This window comes from Rhincodon typus, unplaced genomic scaffold, assembly GCF_021869965.1.
Source record: "Rhincodon typus isolate 14 unplaced genomic scaffold, sRhiTyp1.1 hic_rhity00002475, whole genome shotgun sequence".
Classification (NCBI taxonomy): domain Eukaryota; kingdom Metazoa; phylum Chordata; class Chondrichthyes; order Orectolobiformes; family Rhincodontidae; genus Rhincodon; species Rhincodon typus.
In genome coordinates, this window is record NW_025968113.1 from 1 (window position 1) to 16520 (window position 16520).

The 16520-nt window shown below is 40.5% G+C and overlaps 1 protein-coding gene across 1 annotated transcript; it reads left to right on the forward strand.

The window, feature by feature from the left end:
* Window positions 1-388: 388 nt before the first annotated feature.
* On the forward strand, window positions 389-15938 carry LOC125481521 (transportin-3-like). The gene is made up of 7 exons (XM_048593198.1): window positions 389-511; window positions 1824-1918; window positions 3361-3517; window positions 4557-4724; window positions 8957-9069; window positions 11525-11623; window positions 15588-15938. The coding sequence occupies exons 1-6, from the start codon at window positions 395-397 to the stop codon at window positions 11583-11585; spliced, it is 711 nt and encodes a 236-aa protein (XP_048449155.1). The 5' UTR covers window positions 389-394; the 3' UTR covers window positions 11586-11623; window positions 15588-15938.
* The last annotated feature ends 582 nt before the right edge of the window (window positions 15939-16520 follow it).

The window sequence follows — 16520 nt, forward strand, 5'->3', positions numbered from 1 at the left end:
CAACTGGATGATTCTTTTGTTCTCTTAAGAAATGATGAAAGCAAAACATTGAAAAGTAGAAGAGGGGAGAGTGACTTCTGTCTTTAATAGGTACCTTCATGATAGGGTGGCGTGGTTACAGGATATTTAACCCTTGTCCAGAAGTAATTTGAAACTTTTTACATGCTTAAATTTGAGGTTTTTTTTTCCTTTAAAGTGCAAAACGACAACATCAGAAATTTAAGTGAGAAATCAAGATGAAGCATGACTGCATGATCTGGTAGCAGACAAAAACTGAAGGGTATTCTATGAGAGAAGTTGCAAATTTAAGACTTGGGGCTGTGTAATTATCAGTGTGGAGGTGCAATGTTTGTTATTGCTCCCACTCATTCTCCTCTTTTTCCTCTCCATGTAGATGGTTAATGTCTATCGAGTACATCCACATTCTTGCTTCCTCTACCTGGGCAGTATCCTGGTTGATGAATATGGAATGGAAGAAGGCTGTCGACAGGGACTTCTGGACATGGTGCAGGTAGGATTTAGTAGCCCAGTGCCACAAGAAACCTTCTGTCATTGCTGAAGAAATTAGTCCTCGAGAAGGCATGGTGTGGGGTCTCCTTACAATTGGATGCTTTGTGTCAACTTTTCCGGAGGGGTTTGGAGGGTAGGACAGGGTTAATAGTGCATCAATGAGAGAGGAATGCAGTTGCCTGCATTCTTTGGGCATTTTCAACATCTATTATTCCACCATTGGTGGTTATGCTTTGTGCTGTCTAGGCCGTAAACTCTGGAATTTCTTCCCAAACATGTTTGCTCTCTACCCCTCTCTGCTTTGTGGAAAAATCTCTTCAAACTGTCTTCTCACTGAGCATTTTGAGACCAGTGCTAGTATCTGTATATCTGACTGTGTTGATTTTTGTGTGATAATGCTGGAATAAGCCACCTTGGAACATTTACAATGGTGAAGACAATTACAAATGCACTCAGCGCAAAGGCGTGAAAGTAAGTGTTGATGCTATTGAAAGTGGGTTCCATAGAGTTGAGACTCTTCATAGTCTCCTGCTTGGGCTTGGACTTGGACTTTGCAGAATTGTGGAGCTCCTCAATGCTATCTCATCCTTTTTGCAGTCTTTTAGAGCTGGACACTGTATCACCTGATTGGCCTCTCTCTGTTTAACTGACCGATATCCATATGTTCAATTAGTGGTAAAAAATTTTAAGATTTACAAGAATTTTAGTGTAAGTCTGTAGTTTGGCACAAACACCAGTTTCTGCCTTTCCCTTATTGACCCCTTCCCTGCCAACATTGAGGGAGAATCCAGTTTGCAGATATTTTTAATTGACTGACTTATTCAGATGTGTTACAACATCCCTCTTGGTCCCCTGGCTCTAAGATAGGGACACTACCACTGTGCCACAAGACCCCTTACTGGAGCCCGAAGAACAAAACTTGTCCAATACGCATCACTGTTTCTTAATGGGGCCTGTGTTTCTAACACTGCTGCACCATGCTCTGCAGCCTCAGTGATATCCTGCACAATGAGTTTTGACTCATTGATTCTTTCTCAGTATTTAAAAAGTCTGAAGTATTTTGCCACAACAGAATGGGTGATTTATTGTGCTGCATTCAGACAAGTCTCCATGTTTATCCTTTGGCTGACAACTTGGTGAAGGCAACGTCTGATCTGTCAGGGCAGGTATGCTACATTTGGATTTAGCATTACTGAATTACAGGTGAGAAAGGGCATCCAAGGTGGGTCATCCTTCCCTGGTAGGTAGCAGTGGTGACTATCTTTCTCTGGCCAACAGGCATGTCCCTTTAACTCTTGACTATTTTTTTGCAGGCCTTGTGCATGCCAACATTTCAACTGCTCGAACAGCCAAATGGCCTTCGGGATCACCCAGACACAGTGGATGATCTTTTCCGTCTAGCAACCAGGTACTTTGAAGATTTTGTAGAGTATTCTGTTGTCTGGCAAGGATGTGATAGGGCTTGCTTGGCACTGTTGGTGGTTTAATATATTTGTATATCTCTCTTTGACCATATCTCCCAAGCATTGACTCTTCTGTGGGAAGGTGTTTCTATCATTTCATCTGCCTGAGCGAAGTATTTAGTCCTGCCTCAAAAACAGAAACTGCTGGTGAAACTCCAATGGTTTCAGAGGGACGGTGCAGACTCAATGGATCGAATGGCCTCCCTCTGCATTGCAGGGATTCCTTGATTCTGTGATTCTAACATCTGACCTCAGTGCCTGTTGGAGAATCGTGCAACACAGGAGGAAACATTTTAACCAATTGAACCCCTCCGCCTCATGAAAGCGGGATCCAATTAAAACCACTGTCCACTTCTTTCCCCACAGCCTTGCAAATGTTTTCTTTATATTATCCTTTTGAAATTTACTCTTGCATCATCTTCCATTATCCTTTCAGGCAGTGCATACCAGCCCATAACAAATTCACTCTATTTAAAAAAAAAACCTTGTGTTCCCAGGCTTTTGTTTTCGCAATGTAATAGATGTACACTTAAAATTTGATGTGTTAGTTAACTTCAGTCTATTCCAAACCAGATATTTATTCAGATCTTTGTTTCTAAGATTAGAAGGATCATTACATACTGACTTGAGTCTGTCTGCTGAGGCTGTCTGCATTTAATCTCTTGAATGCTTGGTAGCAAACTTGAATAGTGGCATTGTAAATGTAGGTCAATATTGTCATGTTGCATAATCTGTGAAAGTTTGCAAAAATATTTTGCAGAACTTACCTTCCAAACGTGTGGTATGCTAATAAAATGTTTCATTTTAGTAATGATGGACTTATTTTTCTATCAGCCTTTTAACACCCTCCGTACATTCTTCTATGTTTTCTCTTTCAAATATTCAGTTTCCTGCTATTTGTCTTAATTACCCCATACACATTTGAATGTGTAGCAAGTTCCACGTTCTAACCACTCATTGAGCAAAGAACTGTCTCTTGTATTTTTAATTGAATGTATTAATGGCTACCTCATGGTTGTAGTTATTTTAGTCAACTTGTTTGGACATGTTATATGACACCTCCAAGACAAGTGGGACACTACCACTGTGCCACAAGACCCCAAAGGGTACCATGTATTATATACTCCTTGATTTTGCTCAGGGTCACAAGTGGGGGAAATATTTTCTACACCTTCTTTATTAAACCCTTTTATAATCGTGAAGACGTCATTACAGGTCATCTCTCAGGCTGTTCCAAGAGAAAACTGCTCAGCATGTTCAGTCTTTTCTGATTAGTATGATCTCTCGGTACCACTTTTCTAAAACATTTTTGCATCTTCTAGAGTTTCACCTAACACGAAATGTCCCTGCAACTATTTATGGAGTTCCCCTTTCTTTCCCCATGCAGATTTATTCAGCGGAGCCCGACCACACTTTTACAGAGTCAGATCATCATTCACATCCTGAACTGTGCCATTGCAGCTGTCATTCTTGACCACCGGGATGCCAACTGCAGTATCATGAAGTTCTTGAGGGATCTTATCCACACGGGTGTTGCCAAAGATGTAAGTTTGTGCCATGCCTGAACCCAGAATCTGCAAAGAAAAGTGTTGCCTGAATCTGGTTAAGACAGCTGAGTAGCAGGGCTCTCACTCCAGCTCCTGAAGTTTGTAGGCTCAAAACCCACTGTGCAGCTTCAACATGCAATTGAGTCAGTGCTGCTGTCCCTCACTACTCCATCTGGTGTCCCTTTGTAGCTGCACTGCCCTTGTCTGTTCAGATGAATGTTAAAGTTGACACAGCATTATTTGAGCGCGTATAGAGTGTCCTGACCAATTTTTAACCTTTAGCCAAAATACCCAATGATAGTTAATCGTGGGGCCTTGTGAAAAATGGCTTTGTACATCTGAGTGCTGCATGAACTTTGCTCAGAAAAGATTTATTTTTCTTTTTATTGTCAAGGTTCCACTACAGTTCGGGTTCTAGAAATAGCCTCTATTTATGAATACCTAATCCGGTGTCATTAGGCTTATTTCTTTACTTCAATATAGATCCTGTATGAAAAACACTAAAATATTTGCTAGGTATGATGAGCTGTTAAGCCTTCACCATATGTGCAGATATCATCTTTGTCCATGTACTAAAGGTATAATGTATTCGTATACACCACATATGGATGTTAGGATATCAGTACTGTCACATTACTGAACTACTAACCTTAAAATAAGGTTCCCTGTCCCACGCTGAAACTTGGCCTTCTCCAAAATTGTGGGACTTTGCTCTGATCTGCCATTAATGTCTGCAGTCTCTAAAATCTTGAAATCCAACCTTGTTGCAGTATAAAGTTCTACAAAACCAAAGCTTAGTGCTACGCTCTGAACGCTTTCAAAAGCCAAGCTTGAAGTCAACCTCAGCACTGATTACTGACACATCATGCCTTCTTTGCAGTTTCGCTTGCTGTTTTGTAATGTGGAATTCATTAAGATTTCTCAGTTTTAGAGAACGGAGTTTTCATACCTGCACACAGTTATGAATCAACTTCACAACAATGGCTGAACGGACTGAACAAAAAAAAATATTAATAATTGGATCTCGCTCCCACAGCACGAGGATGACTTTGAACTGCGAAAGGAACTAATCAAACAGGTGATGACCCAACATGGTCAACAACTAGTCAATCAACTGCTCCAGGCTGTGTGCTTCTGCCTTCCCCCGTATACCTTGCCGGATCTAGCAGAGGTTATATGGGAAATCATGCAAATCGACAGAGCGGTAAGGTCACAGTTGTATCTGATTAATGGCTGGAGGCTTTATCTTGTTAATTAAGGTTGGGTAGATGGGCATATTATTCAAAACGCTTTCATGGCATGGCATTTTCTGATTCACTCACTGATCTTATGACCTTCAAGCAAGATTCTGCTGTCATAGAACCGTAAAGCACAGGAGGAGACTATTCAGGCCTATATGCCTTTGCTGCTTTTTGGAAGATCCATCCAAATAGACCCCTCCTACCCCCGGTTTTTCCTCCTAGACCTATAAAATTCTCCTTTTTCAAGTGTTTATCCAATTATCATTAGAAATTTTAATTAAACTGTTTCCACAGCTCTTCCTACAAACGATTCCAGATCTTAGCAACTCGCTTCATTTTGTAAAAAATCTTCCAATTTCCCTGAGTCTTTAGTGAACACCTTAAATCCATGTCCTCTGGATTTCAATTGGTCTGTTAGTGATAACAGTTTTTAATCGTATCTGTCAAAGTCCTTCATAATTTTGAAAAAGTCCCTAAATCTCCCCTTCTCTGCTGTTAAGAAAATGACTCCAGCTTTTTTAGTATCTCCATGTAACAACGTGGTTGCAAAGTGAGGAATTAAGTGAAGGCAGTTCCAGAACTGAATGACCAGTCACACAGATTTAGGATAGTTATGGAAAAGGATAAGGGTAGACTGGGAATAAAATTTGTAACCTGGAGAAATACTAATTTTACTAAGATACGATTTTCCCTAAGTGAACTGGGAGCAGTTACTACAGATTAAACTGTCAACAGTGGGAGACATTCAAGAAGGAAATAGCAAGAGTACAGGACAAAAATGTCCCTGTAAAGACAAAGGGTGGCACCAAGACCAGAGAGCCCTGGCTATGGAGGGAGATAAGCATTAGGAGTAAGAAAAAAAGAGCAGACTGTAGCTGATACTGAGGACTCAATATCACAGAGTCCCTTAAGTTTGTTGGAAAACACAAGCTTTCAGAGTCTTGCTTCTTCTTCAGGTGTTGTTGAGAGACGTGGCATCAGAATTTATAAGCAAAAGCAAAGGATCATAGAATTGATGTGAATGTATTGAACAAACCCAAGATGGCTGTTAAATCTTTAATCAGTTGTCAAGGAGATGCTGGTTTCAATTGATTAAAATGCCAATCCCAGAATTTCTTTCAAGTCACTGCCCCAAGATAACTAAAGGTTTTAATAGTATACCAGCGGTAACATCTCAGGTCAGACCATGCATTTTAAGTGTGAGGCCTTATATAGAATTTGTCTGTGTTTTAACTTGGAGTCAGACTGGTTTTATTTCCAAAGTAGGAATTTATAAAATGCCACATTCTCTACAAATTGTGTGTGTGCTTTTTGAACAAAATAGAATGTTCTGCAAATGCAAATTCACCCTATTGATTTATGTGTGTGAGAGAGTGTGTGCGCATGGGAGAGGGACTCGAAGGAAATTCTGGGATTTGCATATTAATTAATTGAAATCTGTACCTCCTTTCTAACTGATTAAAGATTTAACAGCCAACATTGGTTTGTTCAATACATTCACATCTGTTCTATGAACTTTTGATCTTTTGCTTATAAAGTCTTTGTCTGATGCCACCTCTCTCTGTAACTCCTGGAAGAAGGAGCGAGGCTCTGAAAGCTTGTGTTTTCAAATAAACCTGGTGACATGTGATTTTTGACCTTGTCCACCCCAGTCCAACACTGGTACCTCCACATCACAGAGTCCCTTAAGGAGTATAAAAAAATTGTAGGGGTTAATTTCAAAAAATAAATTGGGTAAGCTAAGAGTGAATGAAGAAACATTGGCATGTAGAATAAAGGAAAACCCATTTTTAAGAGGAAAAAAATATAGAGCAAGAGAATAACTAAGTAAAAAGTAGGGCCCGTTTGGGACAATAGAGGTAATCTGTGCAAGGACCTGAAAGATGTGGGCACTGTCCTTGTTGAATACAATTCACTTCAGATTGTGAAACATCTGAAGAAATTAATATCAAGAGAGAGGAGGTACAAGTGAGTTTAGCAGCCTTAAAATGGATAAGTCCACAGGCCTGGTTGAGAGAAATCCTAGGCTGTTGAGAAACGTAAAGGAAGAGATATCAGGATCCCTAGTAGTAATTTTTCAAATCGTCTCTGACCACAGATGAGGTGTCAGAGGAGAGGAAATCTGCTAGAATTGTCCAAGTATTTTTTAAAAAAGGAAGGAGGAGCAAGGGATAGACCAGGAAATTACAGATCTGACAGTCTAACCTTAGTGGTGGAAAATTTTATTAGCAAGAATTGAGGAGCAGAATATATCTGCAGTTTCTTCAGGAAAAGTCATGTTTGACAGATTTCATGGAATTCTTTTGGGGAGATAACCAGGAATATTGATAAGAATGATGCATTTGATGTGGTCTGCATGAACTTTAGCAAGGCATTTGATGATGTCCCTCATGGCAGATTGTTCAAGAAAGTAAGAGCCCAATGGATCAAGACAAAGCGGCACTTTAGATCCAAAATTGTAAAAAAGGCAAGAAGTAAGATGGTGATGATTGAGAAATATTTGTTTTAAAGGATATCCGTTTTCAGCGGGGCTCCCTAGGCCTCAGTGCTGGAGACCTTTCCATTTGTGGTGTATGTTAATGATAATGATTTGGACTTAAATGTAGGGGATGTGCTCAAAAGGTTGGCATGTAACATGAAAATTGAGGAGGATAGCTGTAAACTGCAGTGGGATGTCAGCAGATTGGTCAGGTGGGCAGAACAGTGACAGATGGAATTCAACCCAGAAAAGTGAGAGGTAATGCACTTTAGGAGGGCTAACAAGGCAAAGGATTACGCTATGAATGGTGAGATGTTGGAGTTTTGAAGGTCAGAGGAATCGTGGTGTGCATCTTTACAGATCCCTGAATGTAGCAGTGCAGGTAGCTATGGTGAATAAGGCAGATGGAATACTGGGCTTTATTAGCAGAGGCATAGAACACAAAAACTAGGATGGTATTTGCAACTATAAAATATGGTCAGGTTATGAGTAGTACTGATTACCGTATTGTAGGAATGATGTGATTGAACTAGACAGTACAGGCAAAATCTACCAGGACGTTGCCTGGACTGGAGGGTCAGAACGATGAGGAAAGATAGGATAGGCTGGTTGTTTTTCTTGGAAGAGCAAAAGTTGAGAGGAGATCTGATAGTGGTGTATACAATTGAGGGGCAGAGCATGGATAAAAATGCAATTTCTTTCCATTAGTAGAGGGACCAATACCAGGGCCGTAGATTTAGGCTAAGGGATACAGGGCTTAATGGGAACTTGAGAATTTTATTCACCTAGGAGTGGTAGGAGTTTTGAACTCACAGTCTGAAAGGGTAGTTGAGTCAGAAACTCTTGTAACACTAAAGTGTTATTTCTATGTTCTTTTGCATCGTCATAGCCTCTAGGGCTGTGGACTAAGAACTGGAGAATGAGATTATTGGAGTCAGATCTTTGGTGCAGAATATTATGGGACCAAATGTTGGCCTTCTGTGATGCTTTGAATATTAAATGCTCTGAAATTAGTGATACCTGGCTAAGCAGGATTTCATAGATTTCCAACAGTGCATTAATGGAACAGTTGTGCAGAGAGCAGTGTTTTTCTCATCTGCAATACATGGTGCAGCAACTCTGAAGATTTATTTCTATAACAGAACCAACCAACTACTGTGAAATTTTCAATTTTGTAGTGTCTTGAGATCTTTCAATTTAACATTCTAGTCCAAGGTTAGACTCTGGTGTTCTGCCTTTTTGATCTGCCCATGTAACGAGGCTGTTGTATACTTGAATCAGGAGTAGATGCAAATGTCTGTGTGTATTCAGGCGTAATGTTGCTGCTGTGCTTTGCTCCATAACCTGGTGTCTCTGGCAAGTTAATCAATGCCTTCCGTTAAACTGCACTCCTGCTATCTGAAAGTGTATGTGAGAGCATTTAACGCATGTTTTTGTCTGAATGAGTAAAAGCACAATATATATGTAACTACGTGTTACGGAAACCTGATTGCACTTCCTCTTCGTATTTATATTAAAAAATTGATTCAATTGGGTACTATGTTGCCTGTTTAAAGGACACCTGTTTTTATCAAAACCCAGAAGTCCCATCTCGCTGAAGCTTAGACAGTGTATTCGGGGAATGTGTATTAATCCCTTCCCAACTCTCCCCCTTAACACTAGTGTCTTTTCAGGATACTTTCCATAAATCTTTTTTTTCATTCTTGTCCCCGTTAGACCTTTTGCCGATGGTTGGAAGCTTCACTCAAGTCATTACCTAAAGAGACAGCAGGGGGTGCTATCACAGTAACACACAAGCAGCTGACTGACTTCCACAAGCAAGTCACCAGGTGAGAGCAGGTGTGAGCATAACTGGTCAGTGGGCTTGCAAAGCTAGCCATGTCCTAATAGGTTTACTGACATTTTGGGAAGGTGGGAGATGCCAGTTGGAGAATTGGGAAGATTTCCCCCTTTGACATCTAGTGTTTACAGCATTCTCTGGAACTGGTGAGATTACCTTACTGAGGTCTTCTTAATAGGTCTAGCACAACAAAATAATGTAGTGACACTCAGAGATTGCAGCTCAATGAATACATGACATTTTCCCAGTGTTATTCTATCAATGCAAACCAAACTAACACGGGGCCAGCTACAGAGTAAGAAAGCATTCAATGAATTAACAATCAACAACATGCTCAGACCTGTGTAAGAGCTGACTGACTTCTACCTTCAAACAATCATGAGGTTTTTCCATATGGTACAGTGTTAGTACTGAGCAAGTTCTGACTTGAATTGCACATAATGGTCTGACTAGTCTGTGTGATCACACGTTGTAGTCAGGAATGGCTTGGATTGAAATCATGCCTCCTGAGTTATTAGTGATCTGAAAATGCTTTCTATATTATTTAACTCTGAACAGTAGAGAGTTGAATCAAAAGGTTGAGATCATGCTGATGCTAATAAGTTGAAAGAAAATGGTTATGTTGGATGAGTCAGTGGTTGTTTGTGTTTCTGTGCAAAATTGATTTTTGAATCTAGCGTTACGCCTAAACTGGATTCTGCTGTCACTCAAGCTGACCAAGAAGCAATAATGGTGACATTGGTTGAGTTTATCTTTTGCCTCTTTACTTCAGTGATAATTGATTGGATAGGCTGGGGTTGTTTCATTCCCTTAGAACAGAGAGGCCGATGGGTGACTTAATTGAGGTAGACAAAATAATGAGGGATAAACTGGACAGGTAAGACCTGATTCTCTTAGTGGAATGGTCAGTTACCGAGTGGCACAGAGTTAAGGTGATTGGTGATTAACTTTTTTTTTTAAACCCAGAGAGTAGTGGGTGTCTGGAATTTGCAGCCCAATTTAGTTAAGGTGGAACACTCATCATTTGAAAGGAATTTGGATCTGCACCCGAAGTGCTGTAACATGCAAAGCTATGGAGCAGCTGCTGTTAAGTGGGATAAATGGGTGGTGAGTTTATTAAACTGGCACAGATGCAGTGGGCTGAATGACCTCTTTCTATCTAACCGTTCTATGGTTTTATTCTACTGCTCCGGAAAGAGTTAATTAACTTCTTTGTCGTTCCAGTACAGCCTCACCCAAAAGTATGGCAATGCTATAATTTCAGGCACTAAATGTAAATCATAGCTTTATAAACTTCAGTTCGAAGCTGTGGTCTTCATTGACAATCCATGTGTGTTTTAATGAATGATAGCTCTCTGGCGTTCGACTTAAACTTTACTCATGTAAACTTGTGATTGAGTTGGTCAAAACCTGACTGACTATTTCATGATCCTTACCCATATGCCAAATTAAACAAAGCAAAACACCACCTTTTGGCTCACTTACAAAAGCCTTCATTTCATTCCACATGTAGAGGAAATAGCTTTTTCACTATAGTGGGTTTTGCAATTGGATTTTTTATTAATAATTTGTACAAAAGATTCTCTGGATGGTGAGCTGGGTGGACTCACTGACCTCATTGAGTCAGTTCATTCAGCCAGTAATCAGGGAGTTTGAGAGTTTGATTTTGAATCAGAGTGGAGTATATTAACATTAGTAGGCAGCTGTAGGATTCTGACTTTGGGTCAAGAAGTTGCTGATAGCTAGGGTTCCTGATTGTGATCCACTGACCCTCCCTGCTGGATAGTGTAAATGTGTGCAGACAATGATTATCTTCCTTAAGACCCAATGTCCCTCACACTTGAGATTAACCATGGGCAACTCGCTGCACCCCCACCATCACTATCACCCAGCATGAGATAGAAGAAAAAGAAATTGACGTGGGCAATCAAAGCTTAGAAAAAAATTCCCTTGGGCAGGAGGTTTGTCTGAAAGAGCAGTTAATTCTGACTGTGCAGAGTTCACCTCAACTGAGGCTCATTCAACTAAGAAAAAAGACATATTTTCTTGACACTTGCCTTTACTATATATTACCTGATCTTTCAGTCATCGAATCATCAACATTGAACTTTTTGTCCAAGTTCCTTTGCACATTATAGAGTTAATGTTTAATCTTTTTCACTTTATAGCAGTTCCAGCGGCAACCTTGTGATTATGTACATTTATTGTTGTGAGCCTAGATAAATGGAGCATTACAATAACCTACAGCTATGTGCTACTTTTTATGTAATTTAGTGTAATGAGATCCATTACCCCATCTTACTTTAACGCACTGCTCTGTTAATTTAATCTACTGCTCTATGCTAGTAATTTATGTAGATGGATGTTAATTTAACTCTGTACTCTTGTGTTAAGTTAACCTAATGCTATGTTGATTTCCAATGCATCTGTTTAACCTTTTGCAGTGCTGATGAATGTAAGAAAGTTTGCTGGGCTTTGAGAGATTTCACACGCCTCTTCCGATAGCTGTGTTCACAAATCCATGACTTGCATCAGTCTCCCAGGTAAGAACTTCGACCTATTTTTCTAATCAGCCTGTTCACAGATGTCATTGCACACTTCTGGAGCATGTGGGACTTGAACCCAGGCCTCCTGGTCCAGGGGTTCCATAAAATGCAACTATTGGTCCATCTGGGCCAATCAACTATTCTGTAATCCCCCATATGAAAAGGACCAGGGGAGGGAAAATGACGCTGGGCCATTCCTGTTTGAGGTTGGTCTTGTTGTAAGTTTCGAATATGCCCCTCCTCACTTCATGTAATAGTCCTTCTCATCACAAAAATAACTCTTCAATGTTAATCGGTCTCTGAGCCCAAGATGAGCTGAGCATGTTGGAATTATGGATGTATGTCTCTTATTCGCCATCTTGTTTGAGGAGAGTTTAAAGTCTGTGTCTCTCTTCTTCCCTCCCTCTTTTATCTCTCTCCCTCATTGAGCAGTTGAAGATATTATATACTGTCCTCACTTGCATACCATATCTAGTACGGATCCATCCTATTGCAGCATTGGTAAATTTCCTCTTCAGAACTCGTCACCACCAAGACAAGTAGTAGTAGCCAAGTAGGCATCTCTCCTGAGGTCCGTCAACTGAGAATCTTCCAGTCTCTCACTGAGGCACTGAGGGAAGTTTCATTGCTTTTTATTCTATGGCGCCTTTGCCACATGGCCTCCTCATCTTACAACCTTCAACTGTGACTCAGGGACTTTCTATCAAACTGCCTTCTGTGTCTTTCTGAAATTCACTGAGATTGCCTGCTTGCCTAGAGAGGGGTTCTGTGTCAGAATTAATGGATTTTATATGAAGTCTCAACATCAAGCATTCCTGGATAAGTTTTCGACTAACTTGCTTGTCAGTAAAGTTCCAGTCAACAAATCGTAGGGCTGCTGTCTCTTTACAGTCAGACCTGTGGTGGTTTAGCCTCAGGCGAGGGGAGAGGCTGAGAAGGAGATTCATAGAAACCCTACGGTGCAGAGAGAGGCCATTCATCTCAACCCTCTGAAGAGCAGACATGGTGAGAGTGTGCAACCTCAACATAGCTGACCAAGGCTGGAATCAAACATGGGTCCCTGGCAGGGTGAGGCAGCAGTGCTAACCACTGTGTCACTATGCTGCCTATGAGAATCCTCTGGCGGTGGTTTAACTTGAGGGTCACCACGCCTCAGGTGAGGGAAGAGGTTGAGAAGGAGCATCGTTCATGGTAACATCAGCTGATGCAGGAATTGATCCCAAACTGTTGGCTTCGCTCTGCGTCGCAAACCAGCTGTCCAGCCAACTGAGCTAGCTGTAGCCTGTTAAGAATACAAAACTTGAAGACATAGGAACAGTAGTAGGACATTCAGCCCATCGATTCTGCTCAGTCATTCCATGAGACCAGGGCTGATCTGATTATCTAAACTTAAAGAAGTGATTGTCCCATTTCAACGAATCCTGAGTATAAGCGGTGGTGTCTTATTACCCATTATGTTTTCTTACCACAGAATCCTTGATTGTGCAGAAAAAAACAATGTTCACTCAGTAGGTGGAGGCTCACCCATCCTTGACTTCATTTTGGAAGAAATCTTGCCCCTGAAACTTAAGTCACCGCTGATGATCCCTTCTTCCTCTGCCTGCAGTGAAGGATTTGTAAATACAAGCTTCTGGTGTGGTGTGTGAATGGTTTGGGACTGTTCAACATGATATTACAAATGAACCAAACAGACCAGTTTGATTAGGATTCAGATTCCAGCAATGAGATGTCAATCCTTGACTCATTGCCCCATCCAGCTTTGATTAAATTTCTATATCAACTTGTATTTAGTACCTTCAGGAAAATTAAACATTCCACTGGTGCTTCAAAGGAGCACTATAAAGTAAAATTTGACACAGGCAATTTTAGGGCAAATGGCCAAAAAAACTCTTGGTCAAAATTGTAGGTTCAAGGCAGGTCTTTAAAAAAGGAAAGAATAAATGGAAATTCCAGAGCTTAGATCCTTGACATCTAAATGCACAGCTGCCAATAATAGAGTTTTGAAGATTAGGATCATCAAGAACTAGATGATGGTGGTTAACCTCTCTGGCCTCTTTGGTTGGAGGAATTAGAGATTAGGACCAGGATTTCGTCAACTGCATGTGTGTTACTTCTATTTTCTTTCATTTTGTTGTTTCCCACACAATGATAATTAAAATTCAAAGTGACAGCAGAGTGCATGTAAAGTATGGCTGATACAACAACAGGGGAAGGTTTTCATTAGTGAAACCTGCTGTCTGTTGACGATGCTGCATCAACGGGCAGCTTATTAGTCTCCTGGTCAAATAGGGAGTCTCTGCATCATGGTAGCCACTTTACTGCCTAATTATAGCACAATCAACATAACAATTGAGAGCAAAAATGTTTTGCAAAGTTAAATTTAGCCTGTAAATATTTCACATTACATTCGTTTTACCTCTATTCATGTGTGTATTATCCTAACTTGTTGACACTTAGTCAGAGAGCTAAATATATTGGCACACCATATAGTTGACATTTATTGGTTACAGGTGAGTATGGGATATTTCCTTTATTGTGAAAACTACAGTAAAATTTTCTGTTGTTCAGTGTGTTCACATTAGTGTCCAAGATTGTAGTTGCAACTCTGTGGGACATGGATGAACTTGCAAGCTCAGCTACCCACCTTTTTATATCTTAAAAGGATATTGTCTGAGATCAATCTTAGTAGGAGAAATTGAAATGTTACGGACGAATGTACAGTGCTAAGGCATACAAGGCTACGTGCGAAGTTCAGGAAAATGGCATTAGAATAGTTAAGTGGTTGTTTTTGACTGGTGTAGACTCAGTCAGCTAAAGGGCCCTTTTCTGTGCTATAAACCTCTGATTCTATAACTCAGAGCCCTTTTTAAGGACTGTGCTAGCCAACATCCAAAGTGGACATGCATGTCTTTTCTCTCTTTCTCTCTCTTCCCACCCAGCCCTTTCTCAACTCCACTCCTACCCATTACATCAGAACTCTTCCTACTTCAAAATCCCCCTTACCACTGATTCCTGATGAGTCTTGGACTCAATGCTTCCCTCTCTGTGTTATAGAGTTAAAACAAGGAAACATGCTGACCTCGTATACAATTGCACAAAGCTGACCTTTAAATGATCGCGAGCTGAATACCACAAAGTTCTCCTGTGTCTTTATCTTGAATGCAGGACATTAGTGTAAAACCTTCTTAAAAATAATGAGTATTCATGGCTTGCAAATGTATTATGAGTAGCAACCTGCCGTAGGCAGCAAAGTTCTACACCTCGCTAATTTTATTTATGCATCTCAACCTGTCAGCAGGACGTTTAAATTTTCCATCCTGCCTATTTAAGTCATCCTACAGTCATGTTTTCTGACCTTGTGGGCTCCATTGTGTATCCCCTAGTATGTAAGAGATTTGAAAAGGATAAGAATTTTAAAATTGAGAAGTTGGTTAGCTGGATGTTAATGTAGTAAATCAGCAGGCACAGGTGACCAGGGAACAGGTTTTGATACATAAGGATACAGGCAGCAGTTTTGGATGATCTTAAGTTTATGAAGAGTAGATTGTGGCATCCTGGTCAGTTGGTTTGGAATAGTCAAATTTAAAGATAACAAAGGCATGAATTGGAGTTTTGCAATAAATTTGTGGTCAAAAATGACATAATGATTGTGATTGGCCTGGCTTTGCTTATAAATGTCAGGGAGAGGGATGATGTTGGTAATTGAGGAACATTATTTGTAACAGGGATGGAAACAGATGGCTTCAGTCTTACTAGTGTTTGGAGAAAATTTCTGTTCATCCAGCAATGTATCTTGGATATGCAGTCTGATGATTTAGTAAGAGGTATTCAGGGTTTCATAGAAATGAAGTGAAAACTGTATTTTCAGAATCAATATATTTTATTCATTTCTATTCAACATAGATAATTTCTTGAATGCTTTTGTAAGGTTTTCTAAAATTGTTGCTTTTCATTTCCACAGAGGACTGTGTCTCAAAAAAAAAGACCGGAAATGCAAATCAATATGAACCCAAAATGCCATGGCCGGTTCCCAGCGAGAGCAAACGGGGCAAAAAATCACAAGCAGAGGTCTGTAGGCTGGGAGAAAAGTGCCAAACTCCCTACTGCATAACGCCACATGGGTGCAGCCTCCCTGGCATTGTGCATCAGGGCATGCAGAAATGGGGTAGTCCAGGATTTTTTGCCCCCCTCCCAGCTTCAAGATGGCTTCAGCAGGGGATCAACAGCATGCCAAAATGACAGGTGGTGGAAATTATGTTGCCTCAAGCTTGTATGTAAAAGGAGGATCTAGAATAAACCAGCTTTTAAATCAGCCAGAGTTCCTTCAGGGAGGAGTTTGTTTTTTTTTGGGAGGGAGGGGAGGGTGGGATGGGCCTGGGGCGATTATTGTGCATAGCACAAGAGACTTTCTTAATGATTTCTAAAATGAAAATCATATTTAGTGTTCATGGTTAATGGACAAATGACAGAAGGGTCTATGAAACCTCAGCTGTGTCACAACTTAAAAAAAAATTTAGGAAGAGCATTAATAAAGAAACGGAGCCATGGATCTCTGGGATGTGGAGTTGTGGATCTGAGCCTGACCTTGAGTGAGGAGGGGGTGGATGAGTTTCCATTGGTTGTGAAGATATTGACTGAGACCGAGTAACGGGTCAATAAAAACAAAAGCGTGAAGGGGTGTGTGGACAGTGACTGTTTACACAAGCGTACGTGGACAGCACTATTAAGCTGGGTGTAAAGGATGGGAGTCCCAGGAGATGGCGGGTGGAAGGTGGGTTGTGGGGGAATGAGTGCGCGGAAGTGCTGTTCCATCTGGTGTTGTAACCATCTCAAGAACAATTAAAAAAAAAAAATAACCAATAAATGTGTTTGCCTGTTTTATAGTGAAGTTCCA